General features: G+C 38.6%; 2 protein-coding genes and 1 long non-coding RNA gene across 6 annotated transcripts; 2 read left to right on the top strand and 1 right to left on the bottom strand.

Moving 5' to 3' along the window:
• The first annotated feature begins 1,021 nt into the window (after nt 1-1,021).
• LOC124296673 (uncharacterized) lies at nt 1,022-1,925 on the top strand. The gene is made up of 3 exons (XR_006906436.1): nt 1,022-1,155; nt 1,582-1,708; nt 1,796-1,925. It is a non-coding gene; the product is annotated as an uncharacterized LOC124296673 (long non-coding RNA).
• On the bottom strand, nt 1,152-6,410 carry LOC124296671 (transforming acidic coiled-coil-containing protein 3-like). Of its 2 annotated transcripts, XM_046746893.1 has the most exons (7): nt 6,392-6,410; nt 2,852-3,031; nt 2,651-2,775; nt 2,129-2,299; nt 1,815-1,964; nt 1,544-1,690; nt 1,152-1,380 (listed from the first exon to the last, which is right to left on the bottom strand). In XM_046746893.1, the coding sequence occupies exons 2-7, from the start codon at nt 2,978-2,980 to the stop codon at nt 1,281-1,283; spliced, it is 822 nt and encodes a 273-aa protein (XP_046602849.1). In that variant the 5' UTR covers nt 2,981-3,031; nt 6,392-6,410; the 3' UTR covers nt 1,152-1,280. The 2 variants fall into 2 exon arrangements, with proteins under 2 accessions (XP_046602849.1, XP_046602848.1); XM_046746892.1 differs by lacking the exon at nt 6,392-6,410 and adding an exon at nt 6,249-6,308 and having other exon boundaries at nt 1,249-1,690.
• Nucleotides 5,081-10,672, top strand: LOC124296668 (calcium-independent phospholipase A2-gamma-like). 3 transcript variants are annotated; one of them, XM_046746885.1, is made up of 8 exons: nt 5,081-5,627; nt 6,773-7,566; nt 7,675-7,887; nt 8,067-8,090; nt 8,538-8,746; nt 8,823-9,021; nt 9,100-9,312; nt 9,437-10,672. In XM_046746885.1, the coding sequence occupies exons 1-8, from the start codon at nt 5,575-5,577 to the stop codon at nt 9,688-9,690; spliced, it is 1,959 nt and encodes a 652-aa protein (XP_046602841.1). In that variant the 5' UTR covers nt 5,081-5,574; the 3' UTR covers nt 9,691-10,672. The 3 variants fall into 3 exon arrangements, with proteins under 3 accessions (XP_046602841.1, XP_046602842.1, XP_046602843.1); XM_046746887.1 differs by lacking the exon at nt 5,081-5,627 and adding an exon at nt 6,084-6,240; XM_046746886.1 differs by lacking the exon at nt 8,067-8,090.
• Nucleotides 10,673-12,516: the final 1,844 nt, after the last annotated feature.

The raw sequence follows: 12,516 nt of genomic DNA on the forward strand, positions 1-12,516 counted from the left end.
GCCGTGACGAATGAAAAAGAATAACGATGCAAGTAATTTGAGAAAGTGATTTTACATACGCGAAAAGAACGCATTTCCATTTTTCACGAATGATGTAAGCCGAAGCATTTATTCATGATACTGACTTTTCGATCGAGTTCGAGCTGATATAATAATTCGTCCCGTTCTGTATTTAGTCTAATTTAATAATCTAAAGCGTTGATCTTAATTAACTATAATCAGTGGATATAATATGCCTACGACTATAAGAAATTAAAAAAACTAAGCTACTAATTTACTCAGGTGTAAAAATAGCTTCTGGCTATAAATATGTCGAAAAAAAAATAAGTGATAAAAAAATATCAATATTTTACACGCGCGCCTTGCTCGGTCGGTAACCACGTTTGCCGCCTTTATCAGCGACGATCTATTTTCCCAAATGACAATGGACCTTCGCGCAAAAAAGCCAAACAATTTTGTCACGTCTAAAATGCGGAAATATTTTACAAGTAATTGAATTTCACCAGGTTTATAAGATACCTCAGAAATCGTCCGTAAACTCCGCGATTTAAATTTTTTGTGATCTTGTTTTATCGGCCGTGATATTTGAATTTGAAAGTAAGACATTCGTTGAAAAGGTATAGCTTTATTGTAGGGTGCAAAAAAAGCTCAAAACTGGTCACGTGATTTATGAACGGCCCCTTAGCATGTACGAAGTCGTATTGTTGTGGCTTTAAATCTGCCGTACGTTCCTTAATTTTTGCAACTAGTCTTCTATTTCCCTGCCTTCTTGGCGTATAAAATTTTCTCGCGGAAAGATCCAATTGCAAACATGGCATATCGTAATAGCCGGTGGCGCCGTGATGCACGTGTCGGAGTGTTTCTAAGGTCGAGGAGCCAGTCTGCCTGCCTCTAAATTATTTCCGTCACTGATTCTAAGCTAGGTCTAATTTTGCGATAGTGCTGTTTATTACGGGAGAGTGGCGCGACTCGTCAAGCCCATCTTTCGGCCAATTGGATCCCCTGGGGTGATCAGAGCCGGCCAATCACCGGTGAATTTTTCACTTTTGTTTATCACTTCGAGGTCCGCGGAATTTCGCACAATATTTTGCGGAAAGTGATCGAATATCACGTAAGCGAAACGCGCACTAGCGAGTGACAAACAATAACATCCAGGTGATTAGTCACGATTTTATAATTCGCCGTTCTGTTTGACAATAACATCAGCGTTTTCCTCTATTTGTCTATTGTCAAATATACATTCTCGAGTCATAGGAATGACGATTTAGATATTTCCACGGTCAAGAACACAATTCTTGAATTGACTGAGAGCGAATAGATTGGTTATCGAACCCAGCGTTTTTCTGTGAGTCCATTCTTTCTATGAGACCGTCGCAGATGCTGAAAATCACGGAATGCAATTAATTGCCGCAGGATTTCGTCTTTAGTTAAGCGAAAAGGTTTTAATATCGGAAGTAAAAATTGTCCGAATCGAAGTGAAATAGATTTTTCTAAAGCCAGGATTAAACCTCTCATAGAAGTAAGAATACGGTCTTTCGATTGCCTCGTTAATTCAGCGTTATCCTTGTTCCTTTGTTCCAGTTGTTCGGAGAGTGATCGAGCACCAAGTTCAGCCTCTCTTACCGCAGCTCGAAGTTTCGAACTTTCAAGGGAATACTTCCGTTCGATCAAATCCAGCTGGGAATTGGCGCTAAAAAGTTACAAGAACGTATCGTGTAAAACTTGATGATGAATAATTTCCCGCGACCTTTGTCTACATGTATATCAAATAAATGATTGTTCAAATATGTTACAGGTAGTCTTGCGTCACTTACAAATCCATTCGTTCCATCGCGTGTTCCTTCAGCTTGAGGTACTGCTCGTGTTTTTGACTGATGCAAACATCGCGCTCATCGAGACTGTTTTTAAGAGTTTCTACGTTTTGGTGTAATATATGAATCGTCTGTTTGGCCCTCTCGTATTTTCTAAACGTTAAACGACGCAGGTGTTACAATATTTTTTGTAAATCGTTAGTAAATTCCTGCGATTCGACTACCTTTTGTGATCAGTGAATTTTTAACAGTCTCACCTTAATATTTCACGTTAGAAAAATTGCTGTTGCCAGTAAAGAGAGACAAAAAATTCTTACTCGTGAACGTCGTTGAAGGATATTTCTATGGTGTCGAGATGTTTCGAAGTTATTTCTAACTGCTTCTTTAGCCCGTCACGCTCTGACTGGATTTCATGAATTTCTAATTTCAAAAATTCAATCTCCCTCGCCTTTTCTGACATCTGTATCTCGTACTCCGACACTGACAAGCTTGGAAAAAATTAATGTAAATCACGTAGAATGTATAACGATTACTATGCATGTTTATAAAAAGTGCAATAATTATGCAGGAATGATAAGAAGGTATTATTTTCACATCTTGTGAGGAGAAAATAATGAAACTTGATCATCCCATCCCCTTAGTCTATAAGTATATGCGATCTCCACTAACTTGTCCCTAATCGAATTTCGTTACAATATTACAAGCAAGTTTCATTTGAACACCAGAAATTAAAAACTTCTTTTAAAATCCAATCATCCTGTGTTAAATAATTTCTCATTACGTTGCGGAACGAAGAAGATGGGAATAAAAAAGCACTTGAGGATATATAATAAACGTACGCGAGACGATTTGTCGCCTGTGTTTCCTCGTTCAATTTTTCCTCAAGTCCAGCAATGTGCAGAGCCATTTCACGCCCCCGTAATCCGCAATCTCCACAATCGCCACCTTTCGCCGGCGATTCAGTCTGCAATTGAGACACAGTGAAAAATTTAGCGTAAGCAATTGCGATACGGCACGCAGTTCTTGCGAAACCTGCGCACCTCAAATTCGAGTTTCTGTTCCCATTCGCAGAAATTCGGTGATCCCAAAACTGCATTTGATCCGGAGTCGAAAGTTGGCCGAGGAGAGGTAACGTCGACTCTCGGACTCTGCGGAGATCTCGAAGACATTTCAGACCGATTTCTGCTTCTCGTCGATGATCGCGATACTTAATTGAAAGGCTAGAATAGAGACGAACCAGGAATCATCGATACAAATAAGAAATACAAAAAAGAAACGGGACGATTGGTCCAAAAATGATATATTCTTCGAATCTTTTATCACGACTGTTTCATTACCTGGAGAATTGATTTTTACATTTATTAATGCAGGATTTTTTGTAACTAAACATCAATAATATCAAAATAAAAGTACAAAGCGTACACAGAGGTGTGATTTATGTATGTACAACTGCTCAAACAAATGTGCATCGATAATTGCATATGCATATTAAAAACCCAGGGTTTTTCTATCGAGATGCATAGCTGTGGCCATGATATTGGTATCATGATGGATCTTCGGATAAATGTGTCTGCGAAAATTCATCGAGTGGAGAGCAATCACTGAACAATTTTCGCAACGTTGACGCTGATCGTAGCTCCGGTTGTGACTTATTTTTTACTGTCCCACGTTTCGTGCCACGTGCAAGGCGATTTTAGACGCTGCCTTGAGCTTGGGGGCCAGGAAAATTAGAAAGAAATTAGACTCTTCTCTGCTGCTGGTTCTAGCCTCAAAATATTTTTGTTTACCGATACATAAGTACATGTGATATAAGCTTTAGCGTCGCTACAATAATTCGCAATTACGCATTGCGATCGATGATCGAAAGATATCGTTCAATCAATTGTACAACTGCACAAATCTGACGTCTGAGCCAACGGCGGATAAAAATCTCCGCGAACTGATTGGCACCTACGTATGTACATCTGGAAAACAGGGTGATATAGATGGCGATTGTATTATTGACGAGAAAGAAAAAAAAACCGGGATTACAGAACGAGATATTTACGTATTAGCTGAATGAAAAGAACCGCGATAATTCATTGATCCTTATCTTCATCGTACGATTTTATTTTTAGAGAATCGTTTCAACGAACTTTTCCTCATTTCTAATTCTTTTTTCCATCACGCTGTCCCAGTTCAACTCGCTTCCTCTGCAGACACGAGAAAATCGTTTTCCGTGCCGAAAAAATTGACAACAGACATGTACAGTTAAATTTCCAACCAAAAAATAAAAATAAAATTGTGGGAACGTAGTGCAATATAAAATCCTAAATTTGTCAGCGAATCGCGTATAAATGAAAATTAAATCGAATCAGACACGATGCAGCGTCGCCTCTAAACTCCAAGTTTGGACCTTCAATGCACGCGTCGATTGACAATATCTAACTGCAAGATGGAAAATTGTAAGTGTCAGATATTTTATCCTCAAGCGCACCCCGATCACGATTTGGTCAATTTTTTACCAAACCTCGACTACGACAGATTCGAAAAAATTTTTGGATAATCTACGAATAAAAATATCATCATCCTCAATCGGAAATAGCACGAAGCAAAAACGAATAAAAACTGTTATGTTTCATATCATATAAGAGAAATGATGAGGTAACCGCGTGATGTTTGCGGTAGTTTTTAATACAATACAATTCAGAAACAAGTCAGCGGTTTATACCTTGTCATAATCTTAATTATATACACGAGCTCGTAAGAACGCTGCGTGATTTAATTTCGCACGTGAAATCTGAGCGGTATCAGGTGATAGCTTGCAAAACAACAGGCATTGTAGTTACAGCTGTGTAAAAGTAAATACATTTTCCCACAGAAATACCTACGCAAACGTATAATAGCCAAAACTTTGAACGGGTACAGACGACAAACAGATAAGAAGAAAATATGCAAAATACTTCGCAGTTAGAAATAGCTGACAATGAGTGCTGAAGTATATTATAGCTGGTCGTTATTTAGGTATAACATGCGTAAATATCGATGCACGATGCAGCGATAGAAAAACAATAATATTATTTTACCAATGATCCTACAAGTGAATTAAGGCGTAGTGTGCGGTAACGTGTTTAATTGACAATTGGATATAGTGTGCGGGGATGGAATTAGCCTCGTTGCCAAGTTCCCGCTGCTTTAGCAAAACATCGTACGACTATTTGTTTACAAGTCGGGCGTCGTGACGTCACGCGGCGCCTATCTTATAAAAGAACGCGGCACCGCCGGACGATCAGTAACCCAGTGAACTATCATTCGAGAACATTATCATCAAAACAAATCGTTTGAAAATTATACAAGTATACCTATAATACGTGTATTACGTAAGGTCTCGATCGTACAATTGTGCCTTGTTTACTCTATGCGAAAGTGTAAAAAATATCCTCTTCCTATACGCAGTTTTTGAAACTAAATATTCTGTCTTCGGACAGATTATTGATTGAACAATTCGGAGCGTGAAATTATAATTACAATACTTAATAATCGGTTTCAATCGCGAATTTGAAGTGTGTGTAAAATTAATTACCGTACCGTGAATTGTTAATAAAGAATAGAAAGTGATTTGATAATTTTAACTATACTCATTGTTCTTATAGTTGAAGGTTAGCTGTGAACTTAGACTTTGTCTATAATTAAGTTACACGTAGTTGAACAATACAGTTGGACTTAAAAATCTATAAGTGTACACGTGTCGTAGTTTCAAGTGAGATCAACACCGGAAATAACCATGTCGCTCAGCAAGAACGTCAAACACTGTAGGAGATGCATATCGCTGACCAGGTGAGCGCTAATGATTATCATTGAATATTATACTCAATTTTGTTATGCAAAAGGACGAAAAAGTGTGGTTACAATAAGAATCAACGCAGGTATGAACTAATTCAGCAGCAAATAAATCTGAAATCAATAACGGCGTGAGGTGTATTATCTCAACCTTGAGGAAAGATTGCGTTTACAACATCAGTCCGCGTGTTGAAAGAAAAAGAAATCATTCGTAATGTACTTTCTGCGAATCTTATCTTTGCGTGTATTATTTGAACCTGTGTCGAATACGCACACGCATCACGAATAAAGCGATAAGCTCCGCAATCACGTCTGTTCAAATTTTTTCATTTTGGTAATTGGGAGTGCGATTCGTTGTTGAAACGAACTACCAAATAAATTAGTTTATAAATTAGTTCAGTCCAAAGCGCGTTCCTCTAGAAAACTCGAGAAACAGCTGATTCTGACAGCGCGAGTGTTGAACGCGTCGTAACATTTTGACATGGCGGCCGATCGGACGAGGATCGAATTCGTGAATTCAACAATTGCGCGGCGACACTTTTACTACTAGTCACGGATACCTTTAAAACTTTCACGCCACGGATATCGTTTCCAATAAATCTCCGACAGGGTACGTACGAGCGAATTTAAATTGTTTCGTTATCGCTCTGCAAGCTCAAAACGAAAATCTAATCGTAGAACTGTCTTGCAAAAATGAAAAAAAGTTTACACTTGATTGGATAAAAACATGCTTTGGCACTCGATAACTCTGCCAGCCTCACCCGTTCTCTCTCTTTCTTTCTCTTTTTCTTTTCTTTCCACTCTGGTATTTCAAAGATTTCAAATTCTCATTGCCTGTGGTTATAATTTCACTCGTTTGAGGTTAGCTTTAGCGAAGCGTAACTCAAATCTCGATTATTATTATTACAGTCACTCAGCTCTATCGTTTCTTCTCGCAATTTGAACTCCGAAATATTCTCTGCGTCGTTTACGGAAATCCGAAGCTTGCCAACACCAACCTCACAAGCCTTGTACTAGTTTTTAAATGAACTTTGAGCTCGATGCTTACTGGCTGTTGTTCGATCGCCGATTAATCAACTGTTGGCAAAACGTCATTAGTTTGTCTATACTTTTGTTCACATATCACTGACTTTTTTATTCAGACAATTCACGGAAGGCACAGCGAGCCGAGATGGAAGCGCAGCTAACGTAACGTCGGTGCCGAGTAAGATGTCAGGATCATCAGTTAACATACTGCGAAATAGAAAGATGTCGATGCCGCACTACTGGAAGTTTCTAACCCAGCTGAAAGACTATCTAAATAAATCTGGCTATGAGAGAAATCTTCAACTCGTTATAAACAAGGACTGGATAAACTTCTTTCAAAGGATAACTTACTCCCAGGTCGAAAGCATCAGGAAATTCACCGACGATGAGAGCCGTAAGACAAATGGGGATGCGCCACCTCCTTCGGAGCAGAATAAACATGGTGAAGGTGTTGCGCAAACCGTAGCCACAAGCCTGGCTGAGGTTGGTAAAAAAGATGGCACTTCTAGCAATGCAATTCGTCCATCTGTTGACAAAGTTCAAGAGAAAGAGGCGCGACATAGGAAACAGGAAAAGGAACCTGCCAAAGAACAGGGATACTCATTGCCCAATGTATTTACTGGTCTGATGCCAAAGCTTAGTCCAAAATCCGACGAAAACACTTCCATCGTCATTCCAAAGTGGAAAACTAACGTCGATAACATATCGAAGAACAGTATTGCCTCAAGAACCAGACACGTGTTGACCAGCATCGCGGTTGCAGAGTCCAATGCATCAAGGTGGCGGAGAGTTGAAGATCTGCTCGTACACATTGATCAATATCCCGAAGCCAGGCATTACGCCATAAAGGAAGGAGCGATCAGAATCCTGCTGGGTATCAGGCAAACCTGCAAAGATGATCAGACCAAAGGTTGGTTGGTTTTTAATGACAAATATTGACAGAAGCTCTACATTTAAAAAAAAACCTTTCGGTTAAAAAAAGATCTTCGATTGATGACATTGAAAACTTTTTTTCCAGGAGCTGTTAAGGAAGCCTTGGCTGTTTTGGGCTACGTCGACCCTTTGCCTGGCAGAGGCATCAGGATACTCTCAATTGACGGAGGTGGTGTGAGAGGCGTACTGGTTATCGAAATGTTGAAGAAGCTGGAAAAACTTACGGGAAAACGGGTTTATGAATTGTTTGACTACATTTGCGGAGTCAGCACTGGTGCCATTCTGTCTGTAGTATTGGGTGAGTCTCGTAAAAGTTTGAAGTACATTATCAATCATGGTTCAAATCACTATAGTAACAATCGAACTTAAATAGTTATCTTTATGCATGTATGCTGTGATTGGTAGGTAACTGATCTAACATTATTGTCACTGAAAGCCATTAATCAATTGTTTTTCTCAATTTTATACCACCTGCAGCCACCGTAAAGGAATCTGGCGAAGGTACGTAGTATTCATAAATGCAATAAAATCGGTGCTGGGATGTAACAGCAAATTGAATTTTGATTTGAGTAGATCGGTAGAAAAGAAGGTTGAACTTCAAAATACAATTGGTTGAAGTAGAGAATGTGTTATCATCATTTTCAAAAACGCAGTAATAAATTTTATGCCAAATCATAAGGCTTTCAATTGACTTGTGTTAGTCCTCTTTCTACCTCTACCTCAATTTATAATTCACGATTTTACTAATTACCCAAGACGACGTCTTTGTCATTACATGTTTCATTGTCTCATTCATTTTTTATGCGTGGACTTTCAAAATACTAATTTTCTAACATTTGATCAAACTATTGAAATCTAAATATTCTTGGATCATTGAAATTGCAGAATCCGACATTTCTTTGGCCTTGCTTTCATGCTAATACGAAGAATCTTTTATAACTTTTCTAGGTGCATACAAACGAAAATCGCTGGACGAAGTTTCTGTGCTCTACAAGGAGCTCAGCACGAAAATATTCACTCAAAGTGCGTTGTGGGGTACGAGTAATCTCGTTTGGAGTCATGCTTATTACGATACTTCGCTGTGGGAAAAAATGTTGCAAGACCAAATGGGAGACAGAGATTTGATCAGAACTACCAGAGACAGTGTTACACCAAAGGTTGGTGCCAGATAGTTATGTTTTTCCCCAGTGTATAACTGGAAATCAGTCAACAATACTGTATCTCATGTTACAGCTCTCCGCGATTTCTACGGTCGTTAATCACGAGCGAGTAATGGCTTACGTCTTCAGAAATTACACGCTACCTCACAGAGTTGAGAGCCAATACATGGGCTCCTACAGACACAAACTTTGGGAAGCTGTACGAGCATCTGCAGCAGCTCCGAGCTACTTCGAAGAATTCAAACTCGGCGATTGCCTTCATCAAGACGGAGGTAAGACTTGATCAACTGTGGAATAGAAACTGTTGTTTTACTTATTCGTACATTTTTTAAACGTGAAATTCAAAATAGGTATTATGGTGAACAATCCTTGCGCCGTGGCTATTCATGAGGCGAAGCAGCTCTGGCCTAACAATCCAATTCAATGCGTCGTCTCATTTGGAACTGGTCGTATACCTCACAGTTTGATAGGCAGCGATAGTGGACACACGAAACCCGTTGCCGGCAGTTCTAGCTGGAAAGAAAAGTTCTTCAAAATTCTTGACAGTGCTACAGATACGGAAGGTACAATTTTCTTTTAACAATTCATTCATCTCCTGCACAGATTTTCATAAATTCTGTTTGAAACCTGATCTCTTGTGATTCCGTGTTGACACATCCTAACTGAACATGTTTATTCAAATTTCAGCTACGCACACAATGTTGAACGACCTGCTACCAGATCATGTCTACTACCGCTTCAATCCTTACCTGACTGAAATGGTTACAATGGTAGAAATTAGGCCAGAGAAATTCGCCCAATTGGAAGAAGACGCCGAGATGTATATCCGTAGAAACGAGGAGAAATTTGAGCAGGCGGCGAAAGCTCTGCTAGAAAAGAAAAGCATAACACAGAAAGCAGTGGATTGGATAACGCTTCAAAGACAAATACTTGGCGTGTAAGATAGATTTCGCAACTTAACTTTAGGATGAGTTGAATATCAGATCCGTGAATGCCAATTCCGACGCTTCATTTTTTTCCCGCTTGTTGCGTTAGTCGATTTTTTCTTTATCATTAGAATGACTAAGGACAATTCGATTCGTTGGAGTGAAAAAATCATTTCAATATTTTCAATTGAAAATCTTGTAAAATGTATTTTATAAATAATAATAACTTATAGATACGAGAGATAAATATTCACGATCTGATTTTTGCAATTAAATACAAACAATATATTGATTTTGAACTGTGATATGCTAGTTTTGTTTGTTTCTCAGCAATTCTTGATGAACCAATAAACATTGCGATTACTGAGACAACTAAATCTAAAAGATGAAATATTTCATATTCAATAATTTAATGTATACAGTATGACTACGCTCGTTACCTCACTTACCACGAATATTTTTTACAACAATATAGTACATTACGCACGTATATGCGTGACCTGGGTAATGAACTTGTATTTTAAGCGAAAAATCATAATAGAGAATTAGGGGTTAACCATTCAAAGTATTTGATAATATGATATCGCATTACCTGCAAGCATTTGTGTACGTTGAATTAATAATGTGTTACTGCCGGACCACTATGTATATTTTGTACATATCTTATTATACATCATTTGTAAGTAGATTTTAGTTAAAAAAAAAAAATAATCAGCGTTTATTTAAATTTCTACAAACGTTGATCGATCAAGTTACTGTGGTACTTGTTGATCCAAGCGTAACTATATGTCATTAGACATACGTGCATATATATTTACTGTTATAATGTCAAAAGTTTTAAAACATTATTATACTATTTCCTGTGTCCTCGATGGCGTACATTAATCGTCGTCTATTCAACGTGGTTAATTTGAATTCAACGATTTTACTTGATGTTGAATAGAATTATGTAATCAAATGCTGAACTAAGAATCAATAAAAACACAGTAAAGAAAAACGTGCATCTTGGTACCATTTCCTCACGACGAATCGTCATCGAAATCAATTTTTGTATTTCACCTATTGAACTTAATACTCCAAAACATAACACTTGTTTCATTCGGCGCATTCGCTGACTAAAGAATTAACATGATCAACCAATTTAAAATGGTAGCTGAATAGATATTTCCGCAACTTTTTGCCCCTATTCATTAATGTGAATATTTTAACCCTGGGCTGTCGGACTCGTGCAAAGCAAATGCAAATGCAATTCTCTACACTCATTATCGTACAATCCGTTTGCGTCGTGTATGTCGAATAGTCTAGAATAAGGCTGCTCACTGTTACTTCGATACTCTGTGATAAATGAACGTATGTTGTTTCACCATTCTTTACCTTTCATATTTGCACTAAATTATCAACGTACGTATACATGAGCGTACCTTTACAACGTGTAAAAATACTTTTACGTTACACCTACTTACTTTTAGAGGCATATTAATAAGTGTGACTTCTGAAACATGATTACGGTACCTTGCGATCGGACGTTTTTACGAAACTTGAATTTATCATTAATCGCGCGGTTGGTTTCCCGCAGAGCTCCGGAGCTAGACGGTATTTGAGCACAGTCTAAATGGCTGGTCTTCCTGCACTTAAATTAGCATACGGAATCATTATCATGCGCATGATACGTATATACGCCAACCGTACGAACTAGCTTAAGCTTCATTTCTGTCCTCGTTGCGTAACAATTTGGTCTAGTTCTCACTAGTTGACCCAGCGACACTTGCATGGAAGGTGTTGCACGTATTACAAGTTTCATTACGACGTTACACAGTGAATTGTGCAGCCTTCCAGCACAATTCAATTAATCCCAAACGATAGAATGATCAGTAACCGTGCAAGGCGGAAGTAAAATTATATTCATCCACTTACCTACTCGAGGGCACAGTCGATTTCTAATCTGTATAAAGAAAAAACGCATGATCGGTCGGTTATCGTCGTGTAGATATTTCACGCACTTTGCATAATGCAATGCGCGATCAATAATACGGACTGATTTTCATGATAACGCGTTGAAATTGGACGACCCTTTATCACCCCGGGTCCAGGTGTCGCGTATAACATATTCGCCCCAAGGGCAGAAAAATAATGAATCGATATTGCCTACCCGACCATGATTATAGGCCGGTTGAGACCTTGACCAAAACCCATCCAGAGATCGAAGATAAACTATATTTCGGTCACGCTCAGGTAACTAACTGTACAGTATAGGATTTCACGTTTCTTAAGCCCAGAGCGATCAATTTTCTTCACGCGATGATGTACCAAGTTCGTATCGTAGGAATCGAAGTCTGCTTGGGATTTAAAGTATAATACGAGTACCGTGCTATTGACAAAAATTATCGAAATTCAAATGAATTCTTCCACGTGTTTCATCACCACCAGCGGTTGTGGTCCAATTTTCCAGCCGGTCGGATGCGAAACGAGGCACAAAAATAACGAGCCGTTCGGACATCACCTAAACGACATCGCTGGTCCAAAATGGGCTCAAGAAATTGGCGTACCTACGTATCTACCAAAGGACGTTAATGTTGGTTATAGAAGGTACGTAAGTATAGATGTGTGGATGTATGGATGTAGCGTAATTGCTAATTGGATGAAGGGTCGGTTGGAAATTGCATGGATGGAATGTTGTCGTTGTACCTAAAGTCTAAAGACAATTTTATCCATGCTAACAAATTGAAAACGCGTGCGAAATAGGTATGCAATATATCTGCGTATCGTCGAAGTCACGCGAAAAATATGATTATACTGGCTCCACGGTTATCTTATCTTCGTCAAAGTAACGATTACCTCGAA

This window comes from Neodiprion virginianus, chromosome 1 (genome assembly GCF_021901495.1).
Source record: "Neodiprion virginianus isolate iyNeoVirg1 chromosome 1, iyNeoVirg1.1, whole genome shotgun sequence".
In the NCBI taxonomy this organism is placed as follows: Eukaryota; Metazoa; Arthropoda; class Insecta; order Hymenoptera; family Diprionidae; genus Neodiprion; species Neodiprion virginianus.